The sequence below is a fragment of the Populus alba genome, chromosome 11, assembly GCF_005239225.2.
Source record: "Populus alba chromosome 11, ASM523922v2, whole genome shotgun sequence".
Taxonomy (NCBI): domain Eukaryota; kingdom Viridiplantae; phylum Streptophyta; class Magnoliopsida; order Malpighiales; family Salicaceae; genus Populus; species Populus alba.
Window position 1 is genome coordinate 4,056,833 of NC_133294.1, and position 21,816 is coordinate 4,078,648.

The 21,816-nt window shown below is 35.6% G+C and overlaps 3 protein-coding genes and 1 long non-coding RNA gene across 6 annotated transcripts; 2 read left to right on the forward strand and 2 right to left on the reverse strand.

Moving 5' to 3' along the window:
• Positions 1 to 602: 602 nt before the first annotated feature.
• Positions 603 to 5,124, forward strand: LOC118061362 (glycosyltransferase BC10). Of its 3 annotated transcripts, none has more exons than XM_035074791.2 (11): positions 603 to 759; positions 862 to 1,148; positions 1,578 to 1,694; positions 2,100 to 2,200; positions 2,392 to 2,463; positions 2,595 to 2,676; positions 2,766 to 2,846; positions 3,317 to 3,358; positions 3,868 to 3,927; positions 4,020 to 4,166; positions 4,556 to 5,124. In XM_035074791.2, exons 2-11 carry the CDS (start codon positions 876 to 878, stop codon positions 4,739 to 4,741), a joined length of 1,161 nt encoding a protein of 386 aa, XP_034930682.1. In that variant the 5' UTR covers positions 603 to 759; positions 862 to 875; the 3' UTR covers positions 4,742 to 5,124. The 3 variants fall into 3 exon arrangements, with proteins under 3 accessions (XP_034930682.1, XP_034930685.1, XP_034930684.1); XM_035074794.2 differs by having other exon boundaries at positions 862 to 937; XM_035074793.2 differs by lacking the exon at positions 2,392 to 2,463.
• Positions 5,125 to 5,479: 355 nt separating this feature from the next.
• Positions 5,480 to 6,979, reverse strand: LOC140956134 (uncharacterized). The gene is made up of 2 exons (XM_073412550.1): positions 6,404 to 6,979; positions 5,480 to 6,314 (listed from the first exon to the last, which is right to left on the reverse strand). The coding sequence occupies exons 1-2, from the start codon at positions 6,977 to 6,979 to the stop codon at positions 5,652 to 5,654; spliced, it is 1,239 nt and encodes a 412-aa protein (XP_073268651.1). The 3' UTR covers positions 5,480 to 5,651.
• On the reverse strand, positions 5,604 to 9,965 carry LOC118061357 (disease resistance protein RPV1-like). Its single transcript, XM_035074786.2, has 4 exons — positions 9,810 to 9,965; positions 9,166 to 9,694; positions 7,748 to 8,837; positions 5,604 to 7,643 (listed from the first exon to the last, which is right to left on the reverse strand). The coding sequence occupies exons 2-4, from the start codon at positions 9,660 to 9,662 to the stop codon at positions 7,197 to 7,199; spliced, it is 2,034 nt and encodes a 677-aa protein (XP_034930677.1). The 5' UTR covers positions 9,663 to 9,694; positions 9,810 to 9,965; the 3' UTR covers positions 5,604 to 7,196.
• Positions 9,966 to 14,195: 4,230 nt separating this feature from the next.
• On the forward strand, positions 14,196 to 16,281 carry LOC140956119 (uncharacterized). The gene is made up of 3 exons (XR_012171173.1): positions 14,196 to 14,443; positions 15,174 to 15,245; positions 15,907 to 16,281. It is a non-coding gene; the product is annotated as an uncharacterized lncRNA (long non-coding RNA).
• The last annotated feature ends 5,535 nt before the right edge of the window (positions 16,282 to 21,816 follow it).

A 21,816-nucleotide genomic window follows, 5' to 3' on the forward strand; every position in this document is an offset into this window, starting at 1 on the left:
ATGTCAATCTTCCATTCAAGCAAAGAAAATCCTTTTGTGGATGGCATCAATTATGTTACATCAATAGGTCACCTCGAACGAGAATAAGAGAGCTGGTTTTACGATGAGTAAATATTTTTCATTATTAATTATAAGGGTTCAAACCCTATGAAAAACTAACTCTTATAATTTTTTTATTATCCCTGCTGATTATCTATTTATCTTTAATGATATTAAATAAAAAAAATTTAATTTTAATATACAAAAAAAATAAAAAAATCATTTTTTTATTAAATTTAATTTGATTTAATGGTAATCTATTGATCCAAAATCTAATTCAAATTAGATTTTTTAGAAATCAATTTAAAAATCAATTTTATTAAATTCAAGTTGATGTGATCAAATCTAATTTATTTAATTAAAATTTACTCTGATCAAATCAATTTTAAAAATAATATCTTTTTATTTATAAAAACCAAATCATTATTATTTAAAAATTAATCTAATAAATCTATGATCCAAACCTTAAATGGAGTCCGACCCGACACCAAAGAGTAACACTAATAACAATTTCACACTAAAATCAGTAGTGGGTCCCCACAACTTGAGCACTAATCAGCCCACCATTACGGCCACATAAAACTGATAGACAGCTTCCCCTTCCCGTTCTCGTTCTCATTTCGTATTTTCTTACACTGACACAAACGAAAGCTCTTACAGATCAAGCAAACATTAAAAACTTCAAAGAAGCAAACCCCATGTCCCTCTCTCAAAATCAATGTAATAACAATTTTAATAATTATATTAATAATAATAATTAATTTCCCTTTTCATTTCATTTTCTTATGTAATTATTTTCGTTCTTTTTCTTGTTTTTGATAGGAAGGAGGAGAAGGATGACAAAGAAATCATCATTGCTGCCAATTCTTCTTCAACAGTCAAGAAGACGTGTCATCTGGTCTGGATGGAAGCTAGTGATCATCCTCTCCATGGGGCTCTGTGTTTTTGCTCTTTTTAGACTTCATTTATCTTCTCCTCCTGAAACTTTACTTTCACGTAGAAGATCTTTTTCTCGGGAAGTTGTCTTCAGTGGCCCCCCTAAAATCGCCTTTCTTTTTCTTGTTAGACGGGGCTTGCCTCTTGATTTTCTCTGGGGGAGTTTTTTTGAGGTAATTAAAAAGAAAAATGGCAACTTTTTGATCTTTTTTTGAATTTTGATTTGAATTTTTTGAGTTTTCTTTCACTTTCCTGGGAAAGCTGGTGGAATTTGGGAATTGGGTTTTTATTTTTAGTTTGTGATTTGATTTTTCTGTCACTTTCTTTGGAAAGTAATGGAATTTGGGAAGAGCGTTTGTTTTACAATGCAATTTGTGTTTTCTGTCACTTTCTCGAGAAAATTAATTGAATTTAGGTTTATGTGTGTATTACTTTGGTCGTAGTCAGTTCAAACACACAAACCCAGTCCAGTCTTCTTTCAGAAAGTTAATGGAATTCAGGAAATGGGATTTGATTTTTGTGTTGATTACAATTTGAGCCTTCTGTCAGTTTCTCAGGAAAATTAATGGAATTTGGAAAATTGGGTTCTAATGTTTTTGCAGAATGCTGACACGGGGAATTTTTCGATATATGTACACTCAGAGCCAGGGTTTGAGTTTGATGAGTCAACAACAAGGTCACGTTTCTTTTATGGTCGACAATTGAAGAACAGTATTCAGGTCACTTATCAATAAAAGCTTCTAAAGATTCAACTTTTCTTCATTTTAGTAAATTGTGCACGAAATGGCTACTGGAAAGTACAAACTTGCATTGCATGATTTCTCTCTTATCTTATTTCCCCCATTGTCAGTGCCTAAAGTGGTTTATTATGTTTCATTTGGTCAAAATATGAGTCCTTTGGAGTTGGACAGATGGAATTGATAGATGTATATATATTTTTTAATTGGCTTACGCAAGCATTAGGTAAACACAGTTTAAATATTGCGCCTTTATTGTCTTTTGAAAATTTCTACTAATGTAGCGTGTTAATGTTAACTTTGATTTTGTTAAAGTTAGAGCTTTTTCTTTAAGCGATAAAGGAATGATGGATGATGTATTGTATGTTTGAAATTGGATTTTTGCAGGTAATATGGGGAGAATCAAGTATGATAGAAGCAGAAAGGTTACTACTTGATGCTGCTTTAGAGGATCCAGCAAATCAAAGATTTGTTCTTCTCTCTGACAGGTTGATTTCCTGTATTGAGTTGGTCAATGAATTTGTTCAACAAAGTTTGTGTTGAGACCTTTGTAACTTATTTCCTTATTTATTGATAATCCTTTTTTAATAGTTTCATTACCATATTAGGCACGTGAGTTGAATTCATGTGGTGAGTTTCATGTCTAAAACATGCAATGTTCTTTATTTGTATGTTGCAGTTGTGTGCCTTTATACAACTTTAGCTATATATACAGCTATTTGATGGCTTCTCCTAGGAGTTTCGTGGACAGGTAATCGGAAGGGCTTTCATTCTTGAGGTGCCAAGCATTGATTATATTACCATTCAGCCTTTGACCTCTTTGTAGTGTTTATGAATGAATCTTAAAAAAGCTAAGATTTATTTATATGCTTTGTGTTGCAGCTTTCTTGATGTGAAGGAAGGCCGCTACCACCCTAAGATGTCACCTGTTATACCAAAGGACAAATGGCGAAAAGGGTCCCAGGTTGTTCCATAAAGAAACAAGGTTATCTTCCTATGTGATCTTTATGCATAAACAATGCTTTAACTTGACATTTGATTTTGTAATTACAGTGGATAGCTTTAATCCGGAGCCATGCTGAAGTGATTGTAGATGATGTTGTTATCTTACCAGTCTTTAAGAAACTTTGCAAGGTACTTGATCAAGTTATTTTGTCCGTAGCTGCAACTTCATTTTCAGATATAATAGATATTTAAACCATTAATGCTGCTTATGCAAGTTGTGACTATTTCTGAAACTTGACTAACTTTGCTAGGCAGCAACATGTATGCTGCTGTAGTGAATGGAGCTTTCTTGAAACTTAAAATGATTTAAATCGACGAGCAAGACAATATATTACCTTTAGAATTTACTACTTTATTTGATGATGCTCACCTTTTCATCATGTGTAATTGGACCTTTTTCCCATTACTAAATGTCTTGCTCCTCTTTAATTTTGCTGGCATGATGTTTGTCCATATATCTGCGCAAGCATTGTTCTTCTTCCTGGTTGGTTCTAATTCCTTACAGACAATTCTAATTAGATGCAACCACTGTTGAAAAGCTTTTAAAATCTGTATTAATCATGTAACATACTTACTTTTAACATCTGTACATTTTGCAGCGTCGCCCGCCTCTTGATGCCAGTAAGGGAAAGCTGAATATTGTAAGTTATATTCAACATCTAATTTTCTACATTAAGGAAAAATGCTTCTTAATGTTCTGATAGTTGAATCCTCTTGTCTTATGTTGAGTTTAATTCATATGTTTGGCCCTTGCCTGCCTATAGCTTCTGGAGCTATTGGAAATGTTCTTTCTATGGTGAATTCTGTCTCATAGCTGTGTTCGACACATATACTATGCCTTTGCCAATTGCAGATCGTAATAGATTTGTTGTACCTTAAGGGTGTTGGCTTATTGTCATTTCTAGTTACTGTTTGCTCAATTATCTTTGGTTGCTTCAGTATAATGAAGCAACAATTTACGTTTGCAAAATAGCAAAGAGAGGAGTTCCAGTTAAGGCTTGGATATTATGGAAAACTTCAAGTTGGGGCTTGTTGATTTTCAATAATTTGGTGGATTTTCGAAATAATTTATATTCCTGATATTGTGATTCGTTCTAGTTTCTTTCAAGGATTTGATCATTATTCTGATCTGGGCCTAATCACAATGCAGAAACTTCAGAAGCAGCACAACTGTATTCCTGATGAACACTATGTGCAGACATTGCTTTCGGTAAGTAGCATTTGGTTTTGTTTCTACCCATTTTGTCTTCAGATCTCTGCCTAATTGTGTTTTCCCCCCCCTTTTCTATGTCTACTTCTCAGATGAGTGAACGAGAGGGTGAACTTGAAAGAAGGACCGTGACCTATACTGTATGGAATCAATCCGCAACAAAAATGGAAAACAAAGGCTGGCATCCTAAGACATTTTCCTATGCAAATGCAAGCCCTCAGAAAATCAAGGAAATAAAGGTCATTATTTCATTTCTTTTGTTAATTTAGTTTTATGTAATGATGGGAAGCATAATATGGTCATATGGAATTCTTCCATCTCTATTATGTTATCTTATCTTGAACTTGAGGGATCCCATTTTGTGTGCATGGGAATGCTGGTACCATCACCATGTTATCTATGCGTTTTGGAATTGTGCTGTAACTTCTGAGGAAGTGTTTGATTTCTATCGCAAAAAAAAATAAAAAATCCACCTACATTCTCTGGTTATTTTTGTACCACTTTTTAGCCACTGGAATGGTTTGCGCTGATTCTGTTTTCTAGAAAGTGGTGTGGTTTTCTTGGTTATCATATGTGCTTCTCACTTTCTACTAACTCTTCTGTTCATCTGTGTTGCTCAATTTCACAGGGCATCAACCATATAGACTATGAGACTGAGTACCGAACAGAATGGTGCCGGACCAACTCAACATTCGTTCCTTGTTTTCTATTCGCCCGGAAGTTCTCACGAGGAGCTGCCATGCGCCTATTGAGTGATGGTGTTGCCGGTCCATTTGATGCCTCTTCCATATTAGCCAGGTCCGCCCCTGATTAGGAACAGTGACATTTCTCTCGGCAATCTTAGCCCTCAACCTACCCACTTCACATACAGTTGCAGCAGCTAGAGCACGCCCACGTATAAACACATGATTCTATACATAGATTAGATATCCATACAATAGTAGAAGAATATTATCTGCTGCTGCTGATTAATTTTCAAGGAAATGAGTTAGAAGTTAACATTTTAAGGTTTGATCCTATCATTAAGGTCACTTAGCATTCTGATCTTTACATGGTTTACAGAGGTGGGAAACTAATCCTTGTCATGTCTGCGCAGTGCTACTGTTGTAGAAAGAGAATTTTGTTTCATTACTTGAATAATTGACATACTACTTTATAAGAGATTATTTAACAATTACTTAAAATCACATTTATTTATTTTTTCCAATCTTATTGATGACTTCTGTATCGTTTATATATATTTTGCAATGAGTATATATTCAAAATATATATATTCAAAATATAAAACTCTCTTAATTATATTTTGGAGACATACCAATTTATTTTTAAATGTAAGTAAACTTATCTCAATAAGGGTATTTGTAGAAATAATGTTTTTTTACTAATTCAATTTTTCCATGTGTTATTTTAATTTTATTTTTACATAAAAAGATGAAATAAAATTTAAAAATAACATGAAAAATAAATAGATATTTATATATATATGTTGACCAATAAAAGGTTGATATGTAAGATGGGATATTTAATATATTTTTCTTAAAAATACAAGATCTTATAAATAAAAATTAATAATAAAATAATATCATATAACATTAAAAAAAATATAAAAACCCTTACAAACTTTTTAAAATAAAAAGTCTCACCCTACACACATAAAGGAGAAAGATTCCTGAATATACAAAACTATCTTCAATACTTGTTCATTTAGTCTAAAAAAAAAAACCCTAAAATAATAGAATTTCCAGACCTTTCTTTGCAAAATACCAACAAGTGAAATTGCCATCATATAAAAAACAACGGAAAGCACAATAATAATTTCTAAAAATATGAGAAGCTATTTCTACTTTGGCTACGTGTGCATCATCGTCGTCGTCGTCGTCGCTACTGTTGTGGGCATTTTCATCCTTTGATTGGATATCATCATCATTTCCTTCCTCTTCATACAACCACTGTACACCAATCCTCCTTAATTGAAAAGCTGGATGATGTCGAAGCACTGAAATACTCACGTCATCACCATTATCAAATGTACGATCACCGACCCCTAATTTCCTATGCATTAGCGATTGGAATTCACGAACACGACGCTTGTAAATCATAGGGAAGACGAAGGCTCGACAACACAAGGATCGACCACTGGTATTGTTTTTGATTTCAAGATAAACATGACTAGAGCCACTGTATTCTGACGTCACACAAAACCTTGTGAACAGATTAAAGCCACAGATCCGGCGCGTACCAGCTGAGGATATTTTGAATGAAAAGTTATCTACAAACTCATTCTGAATTAGCCATTTATCCTCTTCTTCCTCCTCATAAAACCACCTTAACATCTCATCTTCAAATGCATATGCGACAACGTTGAATATGCCATATAAAAATGTTATCTGTACAGCCAAAACAATGTCTATAAAATGAGCAAAAGAAAAATATTCAAATGTAGATTTCAAAGACAATAAATTGGGTGAGGGAGGACCTCAAATCTCGATGGCTGTATTCGAGCACAAACCGTTTCCATTATTCCGAACATGCGTGAGTCAAACTTTTCGATTAATTCTTGCTTTATCCAATCCTTGAACTCGACAAATTGATCACAACCATCTGCTTTAGTACATTTGTTTAGATTTGCAAGTCTTTGCAGTGAATAGCAAAAGGACACATCTAGCGAAATAGAATGGGATGGAAGCTCTGGGAGTGCCTGAAGCATTTTGCAATTTCTTAAATGTAGGTACTTGAGTTGACCAAGATCCTTGATGCTTTCTGGAAGAGAACGAATTGTTGTTCCACTTAAATCTAGTCTCTTCAAGGAGCGTGGAAGTGAAAACGAGGTATATCTCAACATTTTCCTCGCTGAAAACCTAGAGGGAAAGAATAGCTTCAATGGAAGAGATGTAATGTATAATGTACTTGCAACAATTCCATCACTTTGGAGTAAGTTGCACCCCTGATGATGCTCTAACACCATATTCATCAGACTGCCAAGATTTGAGCAACCATCTAAAACCAGCTCTTGAAGTGAATTCAATCTACACATTTCTTCTGGAAGCTCCATAAGACTTGTACAATTTCTTAGATTTAAGATCAAAAGTCTTTGTAGATCACCAATAGATTCGTGAATTTGAACTAAACATATGCGGTCTTCAAGTATTAGCTTTTCAAGGACCGGGAGACCTGAGAAGTCTGGGGTTCTAATGAGATCATGAGAGTGATGGAGATCAAGAATTTTCAATTTTGGAAGAAACTGCGAAAATACATGAATTTAGTTGTTATCAATTGAAAACGAGAGAGATAGCTATAAAGAAAGACTCGATACATACCGGTTTGCCTTTCCAAGCATCAACTAGACAGCTTCTGGATAGATCAAGAACCACCAGCTTCTCCAAGCATACGTGATTTGGTATGGATCTCAAAGAGAATCCATGCCAACATAACCATATCAAATTCTTGGGAAAGTGCTCAAAACTTCCATGAAAATTAGTGTAGTTTAGTTGGAAAAATTTTACATCTGTCATCTTTCTAAAAGCATCGGTGCTGAGGATAGGAAACAAACTTGTTTGTAATTTTCCCCCATCGGAAAAATCAGAAAGCCATTGTTGAAAGAAGTTAAGCCTGCGACGCTTGCGGCGAACCACTGAATTAGTACAGACAACTTCTGCATAATTATCTTCCATTAATGCATGCATATCAATGGTAAGGCCACGCAATTTTTCAGCATCCTGCATAATAATATTAAAAATACATGAGAAAGGAAAGTAAAAGAATGAATATGTTAAGGCACCACAAACCATTTAAGTAGACAGAAAAAAGTTTAGGTACTTACAGTAGTTCCTTTCAAAACTGTAAAAGCGTCCTCGGGGCGCCATATTCTTTGATATTTGGGTGATTCTTGATGAGCAATTTCCCTTCCCATATCTCTTACTAGTTGATGCATCCACAACCTTTTATCATTGTTGATTTCCACAATGCATCTATCAATAAGTTTGTCAATCCTAAATCTTGCACCTATACCGAGCCCATCTAGTATCGTAACTGCATAATCCACATCCATTCCATTGAAGAAACAAGCAATATCAAGGAATATGCTTTTTTGATAATCATCATCTAGAGAGTGGTAACTTATTTCAAGAACATTTTGAACTTCACAATTAGGAATCACTGCCAATTCCTGTAATGCGCTTCCCCATAATTTTCTTCCTTTCCCTGACAATGAAGAACCAATAACACGAAGAGCTAATGGAAGTCCATTACAATGATGCACTATTCTCGAAGAGTCCTCCACAAAACCTTCAACAGGGTAAGCTTGTCCAAAGGCATGCCAACTGAAAAGCTCGAGTGATTTTTTGTTGTCTAGAGGTTCAACTTTGCACTCGACAAACTCATCATTAGCTGCAATTAGACCCTTATTTCTAGTTGTTACAATGATTTTACATCCTTTACAAAGCCATTCTTGCACGCCTATGATTGCATTGAATTGGTCCCTATTGTCCACATCATCAAGAACAATAAGAGTTCTTCTGCAACACAAGGCATCCTTAATCTTTAAAATTCCTTCATCAACATCTTGTATCTCATCAACGGTCTTGTTTAGGATATCAGAAAGAAGTTGCCTCTGTAGGCAAACTACACCTTTGGATTCTTTTGAGATTTCTCTAACATTTGATAGATAGCTCCTGCATTCAAATTTACAAAAGTTCTGATTAAAAACACTCTTTGCTATAGCTGTCTTCCCAACTCCACCAATTCCATAGAGCATAGCAGTGGCAGCATCATGGGACTCATCTTGCAACCATGAGTTGATATAATTTACTAGAGGATCTCTTCCAATGAAATGAAGGGGTACATGAAATATTTTTCGATCCAAGTTCTTTGAGACCTTCTCCACAATACATTGGACAAGCAGTGCCTCGTATCTACATCAAAAATAAAAATATAGTATATGATACTTATTAGTCTCTCTAGAAAGTAAAAAAATCTTAGTATTTTTCAAGAATTTTAATAATGTAGAATCATTAATTTTTTAAGTAGATAAGAAGGAAAAGAACAGAAGACAAGGAAAAAGTATCGTTTATTTTTATTTTCCTTCTAGGTTATCTGAGTTGGGAGTGGTATGATTTTTCTAAATTAGGAGTAGTATTATTAATCATCCTCTAAATACTTGCAAAACAAAACAAATTACGAGTGCAGAATCAACATTCTAGTCTTATGCTAGGTGTAGTTTCATAAAGAGAAACAACTTACCCATCTCCTAAAACCATTCCAGCTAAATCGGCCACTTCCTTCAAAGCAATCCTCCACCCGTTCACCCTCTCCATCTCCTCCTTGAAGCGCTTTTCATGCTCCACAAATGCTGCGGCGAAGCTCCCTGTTTGCTTTCTGACTTGGGATGGATCCACATCATAGAATACCGGCAAAACTCTGCAGTCTGCAGCCCTCCTGCGTTCCATGATCATTACAAGTTCATCAAGGCACCACCTCGAAGAAGCATAGTCTTTGGAGAATACGATTATCGCAATTTTTGATTGCTGTATTGCCTTCTGGAGCTCCGACTCGATGTTCTCTCCTCTGCCAATTTCATCATCATCTCTAAATGTGTGAATCCCTGCTTGAACAAGGGCTGTGTAGAGGTGATCAGTAAAATTCTTGCGAGTGTCTTCGCCCCTGAAACTCAAGAACACTTGATATTTACAATGAGAAAACCGTGAAGATGAGGATGCTTGATATTTCGCAGCAGCCATTCCAAATACAGAGATAGAAAATCTTCGAAGATCTGAACCAACACAAGAAAACGGGGCAAGAGTTGGAGCTAAAGTAAACATCATTTACATCAGAGTTATATTCCATAAAATAACACACAGGAGATAAGAAAGAGTGGGAGAGAGTACCTGAAAGTTTCTCTTTCCCTTTTCTCTAAGTTATGGCTGCAGTTCTGTATCAGTTAAGCAACAGTATTCTGCTCTAAGCTGTGTCTATGGTACGCTACTGCGTGAGGAAGCCGGCACAAAGGGCAAATGAAAGAAAAACAGAAACATAAAAATAATTTTCGTGGATGACTTCTTACGCGGACAACACAACCAACCCCAAGTCTTTAATTTATAAATTGTTCGCAATGTCTTTAATTTCTTAAACACTTTCAAGTGTTTTAATGGTGAAGGCACAAAGTGGGGAAAAGAAACAAAAACATAAAAAATAATTTTCGTAGATGACTTCTTACGCGGAAAAGACAACCAAGTCTTCGATTTTTAAATTGGTAGGATAGTGTGCTGGCGATTTCTTCAACACTTTTAAAGTTTTTTTTTTTTTTTTTTTTTTAAATGGTGGAATTGAAAAAAAAGAGAGAAAGAGAGGAGGAGGATCGTAGGACAGGGCCTAGAACCAAGCCATATCAGTCGAATCAAAAGCTTATTTGCCTGCTCTCTTAATGAAAGGTCTACAAATTATGGTTCCTTGTATCCATGAATGTTGTTCTCACATCTGACACTTTTAGCTGATGCACTGTGAATTGGAATGATTTAAATGAAATGGTATAATGCAGCTGGCAGTTCTTACATCGCCACCAAGAAGAGCCATAGAACAAATTGCAGCAAACAAAATTGGACATAGTTATTGGGTAAATTTAACTAGGATCAAAACTCATCTTTTATTTCCTCAGAATTACCTAATCTATTCGAAGTTTTGATTAACCTGAGACCTAATGATGCCTTCTCTCCATTCTCTCTCGCGAGCCCTAAGTTCCCATATTGCCGGATGTTTCCTCTGTTCTCCCACTACTTTTTCAGCCTTTTCCCTTGCCGCCTCACAGCTATCCATTCCAGAATCGCATTTCTCTGCCTCTTTCTGATACTGGGATGTCATTCTCTTAGCCTCCAACAGCGCCAAGTCTGCACGCTGCTGTTTTTCCTGAGCTTCTTCTTCACTAACCTCAGTTCATCTTTCAACATGTTTGTTGAACTTTATTCCATCTCACGGCTCACTTCAGGATCATGCTTCATGCACTCTAAAAGGGTACAAAGTCAAGAGCAGAAAATGTCAAAGGTCAAGAAATGGTATAACCTACTATAGATCACGTCACTCAACAAGCAGAATCACATCCACCATCTTTCTTCGCATCTCAAAAACGTCAGTACTCGAATTTTTCAGAAATTAAGCACGTATTCGATTGGTTATTTGTGTGCACACGAAACATGTTACCATTGACACCCTAACATGTTGGAATATTGCCAATTATGTGGCTACCTATGTCAAAGAAGATGGATGCCATGTGAGAGTAAGAAGTAGAGCCAAATATGAGAGAAATGTAGGAGAGAGTGGGCTGCAAAGGCAGCCAGCAGTAGCTGCCATTGCAGCACTGAGAAGAAAGAAATAGAGTGAGGTTGAGAGTTGCCAAAAAGGAGATGATTCCTCCTCCTCTATTGTTGTAAATCTTGTTCTCTCCCTATATAATCAAATGACTTCTCCCGTGGATGTAGGCGGTTTGCCGAACCACGTTAAATATTGTGTCAGTGTGCTTGCCCTCCCAAGAGCAAATATCAGTACATCACCGGTCGGAATTCCCTACAATTGGTATCAGAGCATATGGTTTAAGTGGTGTTTGATTTTTTGCTCAAAAATGAAAGTTGTCAAAATGGTGTTTTGACCATCCCACTGTGCAGAGGAGGAAGATACAAAGCCACTGGTGAAAACCGCGTCAAAATCGGACGTCGGACATGGCCGCACTCTCCATCACTCTCCGGCAAGGTGTCTGCCCACGCGCCCCACGCGTGCCACTCATCTTCTTCACCCGGATGAGTTGACCCGACCCGAATACTAGTTGGCCCGACCCATGTGAACAGTCGGCATGAACAGTGACGTGCCATGCAAAGGATGACATCAGCGTGATGCAAGGATGACATCAGCGAACACAGTCAGCAAAAGCATTGACTAGTCAACGGACATGTCAGCATAGGGGCCCACCTGCCACGTCATCAGCCACGAGCCGAGCCAAGTTGAGCCGAGCCGAATTGGAGCCGAGCCGAGCCGTGAGCTGAGGGATAGGATCCAATGTAGCTGATCCTACGTGCAACCGGATCTAAGATTGAATCTGAGCCGTTAATTAGGCCAGAATTGTTTTGATCAAATCGTAGCCGTCTGATGTGCGATTTGGACGATTCAAGACATGTTTCCAGCTAATTTGATCATTCCGGATGCAATGGTACGGTCCGATCGTTGAGATTCGAGACCAAAATGGCGGTGGTGAATTATTAAAGAGAGATTGCCCGATTAGGAGGTATCTGAAGGTCATCATGGTGGTCGATGGAGATGAAGAAGAAGAAGAAGGTACACACATTTGCCCAATTATGTGTGCTGAACTTTTAAGTGGAAAATTTAATTGCCTTGATGGAAGGCAAAATTGGGACACTCTAGACACCCGATCATGTGGACGATTTGAGGTGGAGAGTGGAAACTGATGAAGACCAATCTTGACGAATCTAAGCACTGGTAGTCTCGCCAGATGTTGAGAAATCAGGTATAAAACCAGGATATCCCAGATCACTTGTAAAGGAAAGCCGCAACAAAGCTAGCAAATGGTTGTATATACAAAAAGGCAGTACGGTGGATAGATACGTTCTAAGAAGTTCTGTCTAGGAGATTGGGTTTTAAGCGGGACCGTTGTGACCCCTCCAAATCTTTCCTGGGAACTTGCTTAGTTGAAGGATCATCCACACAGTACTATTTTTGTATATGTAACAGTTTGTAATGAAACTGTTGAAGACTAGCAGGATGATGGCACAAAGAAACAGTTGGGTTCCGTATGATCAAGGATCTGATGGAGTGGTGATTTCTCCAAAGAAGTTAGATTCGGTGACTGTGATTTCTCGAAGGGAGAATTGATGAAGACCCTGATAATGGAAGAGAAATACAGCAAAAGGATAAAGATTGACACCCTATTTTGACTTGGATAAATGTTGTGACAGGATGAGCTGCTGTCAAACATAAAAGCAAATAATAGGGAAAAATCTGGAGAACCGGAATTGCACGAGAGCACACGGAGATTGTGCAGGAGTACCCGGAGGATCCAACGAGGTACTGTTATGAGACAATAGGTGCAAGGAGAAGAAGAGTTCCCAGATGAAGCTCAGAGCAGAGACTGTGCGAAAAAGTTGTACAACAAGAAGTCTTTTGTGCTCTTGATGAAGGCAACAAGCGAGGACCTTTCCAGTGCATGCAAGGATGGAAAGATGAGCTGTTGCAGAAGCACCTAATTGAGGGGGTGCGAACGCCTATGATGAAAGGCGAAGACACCAAAGAGAGTTGGTGTGGGTGGAGCTATCAAGCAGAAAGGGATAGAAGCTCCAAACATAGAAAATGAGATGGAAAACTGTGAAGAGTGCACCACAACTTTCTTTTTCTATGTGATCAATGGTAGTGATCTCTCCCAAGTCCACATGGTGGTAGAGAATCTTGGAGCCACTAGAGACATCCCCTATGAAGGAGGATGTGGCCGTCTCATAATGACGAGTATAGACACCTCAGCTGGAAGGTGTGTGGGCCAAGATTAGAGACTTGGTTCAGACCGCCCCATGACGACAGGCAGAGACACCTCAGATAGAAGGTGTGAGGACCATGGTATGAGTCCAAGATCAGACCGTCTCATGACGACAGGCGGAGACACCTCAGACAGAAGGTGTGAGGACCATGATATGAGTCCAAGATCAGGTCGTCTCATGACGACAGGCAGAGACACCTCAGATGAAAGGTGTGAGGGCTATGATATGAGCCCATTTCAGACCGCCGCATGATGACGAGCGGAGACACCCGAAGAGAAGGTGTGTGGGCCACGATATGAGCCCAGTTCAGAACGTCCCTAGAGCCGATGTGATGGCTAGATATGAGTGGACAAGTGTATAGCCAATGAAGTGGCTATGATGAGTATGAAGACAAATGCGGGATTGACTTTCATGGATATTGCCCCCATGCTAAAGATCAATGAGCTAGAAGACATTTGCCTTGAACAATAAGTGGATGACTTGTGGAGCATTAAGACGCGACTGCTATGAAGGAGCAGAGGGCATGCGCAGGTTCCGGGAAAAAGTTGACTCTTGTCAAGGTGGTGAGCTCGGTGAAAGCATTGTAATACTCAGAGTATGAAGATAGATATGGATCAACCTGTAATGGGCTGCCCCCATAAGTAAAGGTGGATAGCTACCCGAACTCTTGAGACTAAGAGTGAGAGACTCATGGAGAAGTAAGGCGTGGTTCCTAAGGTGGAACAGAGGGCAGACGCATGTAATATTTTGAGTTAAAAAGATTGGAAAATACAATAAAGCCCTTGGTGGCTTAAAGAGTAAGTATAAATGATTGAAGGGTATTGTGGTAATTGACCAATAGTTGATAAATATATATAAGAAAAAAAAAAAAAAGAATGATCTGATTTTGAGAGAAAGAGAGTTACGGGAGAAGAGAAGAAAAGAGGAAGAAGAAGAAAAGAAAGGAGAGAAGGAAAGAAAGGAGAAAAGAAGTAGAGGAAATAAGTAAAAAGGTAAGATTTATGGTTTTAAGTGTATAATATGTTAAATTTCGGTTTTGATTAATTTTGAGAGTTTTGAAGTTTGTATTTTGAGTTAATTGATGAATTAGTTTGAATTAAGGGGTTGATTGATGTGGGTATTTGATTAATTAGTTGTTTTTGAGAGATTGAATTAAAGGATAATGATTTTGAGTTATGATTTTGTTTAAATGGTGAAATTGTGTTAGAAATCAGGGGATAACAGTAGGTGATCTGTTGAAATTCTGGGTTTGAGGTTGAAGATGACGAAAATTCAGTTTGGTCCCTCAATTTATGGAAATTGCAGTTTAGTCCCCGAACTTTGGAAATTTTACAGATTGGTCCCTGGGGCATAAATTGACGTTCTGAACAGAACTGAGGATGATTTAAGGACAAAATTCCAGTATAATTAATATTTTCACTTTGGTCCTCCAATTTGACAAAAAGTATAATTTGACCCTAAAAATTTGGTAAAGTTCCAGAATGGTCCTTGGAGCATAATGATATATCCTGGACAGAATTGAGGATTAATTATGGATAAATTTCATTATGGTTATATATTTACAACCCGGTCCTCAAATCTTGGTAAAATTACGTTTTGGTCCCTGTTTTGGAAAATTGTCGTTTTAGTCCCTAAACTTGGGAGATTAAGCCCGGTTTGATTTTATGCATTGGGATCTTTTGTTTGAATTGTTTTTGAGTATATTTCATATATTTATTGTAGGTTCTCCTAACGATCCTTAATCGAATTTTCGGGTCTTTCGTCCGATATTCCTTTTAGTTCTATATTTTCCGGGTGAGTGGAATAATCTTTAATATGCATATAATATAAATAAATATGTATGTTGATTATACAATGAGTACAACTAGTAAATTTCTTGAATATTTATATATGTTGCTTTATTTTCCGAGTACTAATTTATTATTGAATTTTCACTCGCAATCTGTTAAAGTAAATTCTATTTGATATGATATACGTTTCTTTGATGATTATGTGAATATTTGTTATGCCTTGATATGGGACTTGTCAGTACTCCATGCTAACGGAGAATAGTTAGCCTGTGTGCACATAGTATTCTGTTACCTAGCTGGTGAGAGAGGCATCAGCCTGTGGCGATTGATCATCCCACAGTGGTCACCGACGGGTGTCATCTGGTCACCGACGGGTGTCATCTGGTCACCTTCGGGTGTCATCTGGTCACCTTCGGGTGTCATCTGATCTCTGACATGTAATCCACTACGTTATAATAATATGTTACGTTATGATAACTATATGTTACGTTATGATAATATGTTTAGTAAGTATATGTATATGTATATGTATATGTATATGTATATGTATATTAAGATAAATCATCTTACAACTTATTAATATCTGAAATATCTAAAATGTATATTAAATGTTATTCCCTCACTGAGTTGGTTGAACTCACCTCTCATTTTTAATATTATTTCAGGTTCTTAGTTTCTGGGACTTTGTTGAGTGTTTCCGCTTCTTCAGTTCTGGTCGGTATGCCTTGCTTGTCCGCGAGGTTTTCCTTTCAGTTTTGATTTGATGTCTTAGACGCTCCACTGTTACCTTGTTTTAATTACGTTTGGATTTCGACAATGTAAATGTATTATGAATTATTATTTTTGTTTTAATAACTATCTTACGGTTTTATCAGTTTTGAATAATACGATATTTCTGAATATTATGAGCCGCTGCGTATTTTTGAACAAATTGTTCTTTTGATATGTCCGTTCTGAGGCTTAGCGTAGGTGAGGTGTCCTTTCGACACCGCTCCTACGTTGCCGGTCACGGATCCGGGATTCGGGTCGTGACAACGCAACTCCTGGATGAGTAGACTCTTGGAAGAGTGGTGAGCTCGTGATCACATTAAAATACTCAATGACTGTCGCACTTAGGAATATCAGTTTGAGGGGGTGTTGTAAGCCTTGATGTAAGGCTTGATAAATCATTCCGGGCCAAGCATGGTTGATATGCTTGAAGGGGAATGTTGTTCCAGAGACAAACGTTAAACACTCTTCAGATGAGATGTGACAAACCATCTGGTTGAAGTGATCCTTTGGAGTGAGCAAAGGGGTGCTTGGTTGACTCTGGTGATTGAAAGGTTTGGCGAGTACCTGTAAACTTGGTCGCAAACGCTCTCGGAATGGTAAGCTTGGAAGAACTGTAGGATGCAAGATTGTGCTGAAGAAGCAAGAGGACAATTCCCCCACATAAATGGCAAAGGGGGTGATTGTTGGAATATTGCCAATTATGTGGCTACCTATGTCAAAGAAGATGGATGCCATGTGAGAGTAAGAAGTAGAGCCAAATATGAGAGAAATGTAGGAGAGAGTGGGCTGCAAAGGCAGCCAGCAGTAGCTGCCATTGCAGCACTGAGAAGAAAGAAATAGAGTGAGGTTGAGAGTTGCCAAAAAGGAGATGATTCCTCCTCCTCTATTGTTGTAAATCTTGTTCTCTCCCTATATAATCAAATGACTTCTCCCGTGGATGTAGGCGGTTTGCCGAACCACGTTAAATATTGTGTCAGTGTGCTTGCCCTCCCAAGAGCAAATATCAGTACATCACCGGTCGGAATTCCCTACATAACAAGCCATTTTACATGTCTGAAGATTCCAGAACATCATGTTCTTCCGCAGAAAATAAAGGGCTGTTTTTTTTTTATCCACTTAACACATATTGACTTCTTTCCTTTTGATTTAAGAACCAATTTCCATTTGTTATTTTTCTCAATTGATGTAATGTTCTTATCAATAGCAATTCTCAATTTTTTAAAATTTTTACTACCTTTTCAAATACTATAAGTTCACATGTGACACGACAACAATATAATTAATGTTAGATCATCATCCATTGTATTAGTTATTTCATACAAGTCATCTTCATCCTTATTAGTGGGCTACCGCTACTTTAATTTCCACTAGAAAAATAAGTTAAATTTATTGGTGGTTGTTGAGGTGTAACAAGTCTTGATAACCTTCATATCTCTCCTTCTTTTTATCAAGAATCGGTAGAAATTTATACTTTTCATCTTCATTTACCTTCCAATTCCATGCTTATTCTTCATCGAATTCAACATCCCTACTAATCATTATCTTTTATTATTATTATTATTGAGGTTATAAAGCTTTTGATTATTTCCCATCGAAGATTATCTTTTTGGTTTTTATCATCTAGCTTGGTCTTGACTTAATTATCTACATGCACATAACCAATGCTTCTAGACATCTTTAAGTTAGTAGCACTTGACTTTTTTACATTCCATGCCTTTTATGGAGTCATGTCATTCAATTCTTTTATAAAACAACTATTTGACAAGTAAACAACATAATCTACAACTTCAATTCAAAATTTATTTGGTATTTTCTTGGTTTTGAGCATATTTCTCACCATGTTAAGTGTTGTAACCCAATTTTTTACCCTCTTTTTTGTATATGTTTTGAAAAAAAATTACAAAAATACAAAAAATATTTCTTTTCAATAATTTTAATCATTTCATTATTTTCTTATTTAATTTTTATGTGTGATACAAATCTTGAAAATCATAAAAAATATACAAAATACAAAAAGAGATGGGGTTTGAAATTGGATAGATAATCAAGTATCACCGGCAAAAATGAGGCTTGAGATTTTTTGGGTTATAATTGAGGTTTGAATTGAAAAGAAAATTAAATAAAATTGCTTAATTGGCTAAGTTGATTTAATTTAGCTAAGATTGAAAGACATTGAAGTTCAAGGTTGATTTAGCCAAATTAGAAATCAATGAAGGACTTAATTGAAAGAAAATTAGAATTGAAAGTTAAATTAATTAAAATAGTATAATTCTTGGAACCATTGTTAAATCTGAAGGTTTAAATGGATTCAATTAGAGATATAATTGAAAAGGAAAAGATGATTTAGAGCAAATTAAATGAGATCGGAAAAATTCAAAATCCGAGTATTGTAATGAGAACAAAGTATGTTCATCTGAATTTTTATTTCAGTCCATTTCAATCCATTTGATTCAATTTAGTCCAATTTGATTAATTGATTTCAATCATATCAGTCTAATTGAATTAATTTGATTCAATTTAATCCTTTATTAATTAATGATTTCTTTCCTAATTGTCCAAAATCCTAGTTTCAAATCAATTAACTAGCAAATTATAGCCAAAATTTGTTGTCTATAATCAATTATTTAGCAATCAAACCCATTTTGATCTCTCAAATCCAGCTCCAAAATTTTAGCCCCAAATTGATTTCTTCAATCAATTCCCAAAATCCTAGCCTTTCCTTTCCATTTTAAACACCAGCACAAGCAAGAAAAAAGAAAAACAAACAAACCATTCATGGTCCCAGGTGAGCTCCACCCTTTTCCATTAACCCAAGACCAGCACCCACCTTTCCTCCATAAAATCCACCAAAGTCAGCCCATTCTTCTTCCCTGAACCAAACCCCGACCACCAAAGTCCAACCACCATCAACACTTCCATAAAATCCACCAAAGTCACTCTCCATTCACCCAAAACAAACACCATCAGAGAAAGAACACTGAAAAAACCCAGTTCCACAACCAGCACAATCAATTTCCCACAACCACCATCAACACTTCCATCCCACCTTCTCAAAACCGATCCCAATCTTCCCGCTCTTTCAACCACACCAGTCAATCAAACCCATCCTCTCTTCTACTCCCAATCAGCCACCATCACAATCCTTCTTCGCACAGTCCAAACAAAAATCAAAATCATTTACAGCCTCTCAACCGTGAGCCCCCAGAAGCCTCTCCCACGGTAGTGTTCAACCCATACCAGCCTTCCTCTCATTTTGGCTATCCCACACCGAAAACCACCCTGTATATATCCTGCAACAACAATTGAATTCAATCGAATCATATAAAAATATAATAGTTTAAAAGAAAATTCCATTTCTTTGTTTGAAGACAAGGACAAAATAACCCACCCCGAGAACCACCTAGCATAATGGTTTTTTTCCCCCCATCAGATTTTCTTTTTTTAATTTCGAACACAATAATGGAATTACAACATCTTTTAGTACATAATCTTCATATAAACTAAAATTATTAGGATTCGAGTCTACTTCACTAAGAAACTGTTAGCTATATAATTGGGCTACAATTACTCGAATAAACAATCTTCTGCTTCAAATATTTGCATACTCTCCCTCTTCAATTTGTCCTTTGCGTATCAATGTATGCAATTATGTTTGGTTAATAAAGAGACATGATGATTACAAATGAGAGGGCAAAAAAAAAAAACAAAAAGATGCACAACCCAGCAGCTAGGGGTTTTCTCCTTTTTCCTTTAAAAAGATATATTTAGAATTCCTTATACATTACAAAAAAGAAAAAGAAAAAGAAATGATGTTAATTGCACGTATGTTTTAAAAAAGAAAGAAAAATATGTCATTAGAACATAAATCTCAGTAGGACAAATAAGTTTGCTTTAATTTAATTAGACAAAATAAAATAAAAATGATAGCAGATGTATTCATTGTCTATTAAATACAAAAAAACAAAACAAGATAACAAATAATATAAAACACCAATCTTAGTCGACTTGGTTAGTATAATAAACCTATAACCTTGATAATCTGTGAGCCAACTTGAGATATTTCACCTAACTCGTGTTAACTTTTTAAACTTGTGATCCGAATCATTAAGCTAGAGTATCAAATTTCAAAAGACGAAAAAGTCCAATTCAAATCAATCAAATATTAAAAGATAAAATTAAATTTTTTAATTATATATAAGAATTAAAAAAAATAGTAATTAAAAGAAGAAGGATCAAAATTAAAAAAAAAATCTTTTATTTGATTGAATGGTGAAATTAAAAAGAAAAACTAATTTAGTAAAAGGAACAAAAAATCATAAGAATGAGCATAAAAAAACAATGTTTTGATTGAAGAAAGAAATTGAAAAGAATGATAATTTTTCCAAAAAGGCTAAAATTAGAAATCATAACAAGGAGGATCAAATTGGAAAATATTATACCTTCAATTTGAATTGTAAGAAAAAATCAAAAACCAATAAAACTTTTAAAAAGGATTAAAGAGAAAAATTAAAAATCAAAAGAATAAGGATAAATTTAGACAATATAATATTTTGTCAATTGGTATTGGAAAACGAAATTAAAAGCAAATAAAACTTCTATAACATATTAGGACTAAAAATTAAAAATCAAAAGAATAAGAACTAAAGTTGAAATACTAAAAACATAAAGAGCCAAGTTGCAATTTTTTAGGGAGGAAAGAGAAAAATAATAAAAAAGTCCATCGGTGACATGCGTCACACCAATAGAAATATGACACGGCAATGCTTTCGACAACAAGACATAAAATCATTTTTAGACACTGGGAAATGTTGTCCATGTTGTCTAAAGTACGCATGCCCATCTCTTGCACCACTTGGTGTTGTAAACATGCACACATATTTTTTTTTATCTAACCATATACAAAATTACTCAGAAATGACTTTGTAATTATAAAAAACCCATTATGAAAAGCTAAAAATATCCCTTGACTCTAGACTTCTTTTAAGGGTATTTTCATTATTTCAATATGAATTTTAATTTTTTTTATATTTTGTCAAATACCAAATTTCTTTTCAGTTTAAATTATAATAACTGAAAAACTATTATGAAAATAAAAAAGAAACCCTTTAACACCAAGTTTATTTTTTTTCTTTTAAGGGTATTCAAGTCATTTTACTGTATAATAAAAATAAGAAATTACTTATTTTCCCTACTGTATTTGATAATGAGAAATGGGCCAAGTGAAATTTAATACACTTCAAAACTTGGGTTAAGTTTTTTGGGTGAAGGAGAAAAAACATCATTCTACTGTTCTAATTAATAATGAGAATGAGTATGGAGCTACAATATTTTTACAAGGGATTTTAGCTCTTTTTAATATAATTTTTCTAACAAAATGTTTTTCCTTAGATAGCTATATGTCATTGTAATAGTAGGATACTGATTTGTTGATATGGAAAGCTAAAAATTGTGAGGAGTTGAGAAATGAAATTCTTTACAACTCTATATTTATATAAAAAGATAAAATAACCTTATTTTGCAATTATTATTTTTTTATTTGAAATTGATGATACTAGAAAAGAAATTATCTACGTCTAATTATAATAAGTACTTAAATTATATAAGCGAAGCATATATCAGTCATAATGTTAAATCTTATAAACAAAGATGACAATGGATAAGGGTTGAAGCTTGCCTTTTTCTACAATTGCTCCCATCATCTTTTGAATTATTTCAGGTTTTAGAGATTCAGGCTCCGCTTGATTTCTGGTTTTAGACTAAAGCAATTTAGCCATGAATAGAAAGTGCTTCCATAACGGTTTTTC

Excerpts from the sequence above, each read along its gene's own strand:
- LOC118061362 (XM_035074791.2), top strand. The coding sequence starts at position 876 with ATGACAAAGAAATCATCATTGCTGCCAATTCTTCTTCAACAGTCAAGA. Across the intron at positions 2,201-2,391 it reads TTTGTTCTTCTCTCTGACAG|TTGTGTGCCTTTATACAACT; the intron begins GTTGATTTCCTG and ends TGTATGTTGCAG. Across the intron at positions 4,167-4,555 it reads AGAAAATCAAGGAAATAAAG|GGCATCAACCATATAGACTA; the intron begins GTCATTATTTCA and ends TCAATTTCACAG.
- LOC140956134 (XM_073412550.1), bottom strand. The coding sequence starts at position 6,979 with ATGGAGCTTCCAGAAGAAATGTGTAGATTGAATTCACTTCAAGAGCTG. Across the intron at positions 6,315-6,403 it reads TACAGCCATCGAGATTTGAG|ATAACATTTTTATATGGCAT; the intron begins GTCCTCCCTCAC and ends TTGGCTGTACAG.
- LOC118061357 (XM_035074786.2), bottom strand. The coding sequence starts at position 9,662 with ATGGCTGCTGCGAAATATCAAGCATCCTCATCTTCACGGTTTTCTCAT. Across the intron at positions 8,838-9,165 it reads GGAATGGTTTTAGGAGATGG|ATACGAGGCACTGCTTGTCC; the intron begins GTAAGTTGTTTC and ends TTTTTGATGTAG. Across the intron at positions 7,644-7,747 it reads CAGTTTTGAAAGGAACTACT|GATGCTGAAAAATTGCGTGG; the intron begins GTAAGTACCTAA and ends ATTATTATGCAG.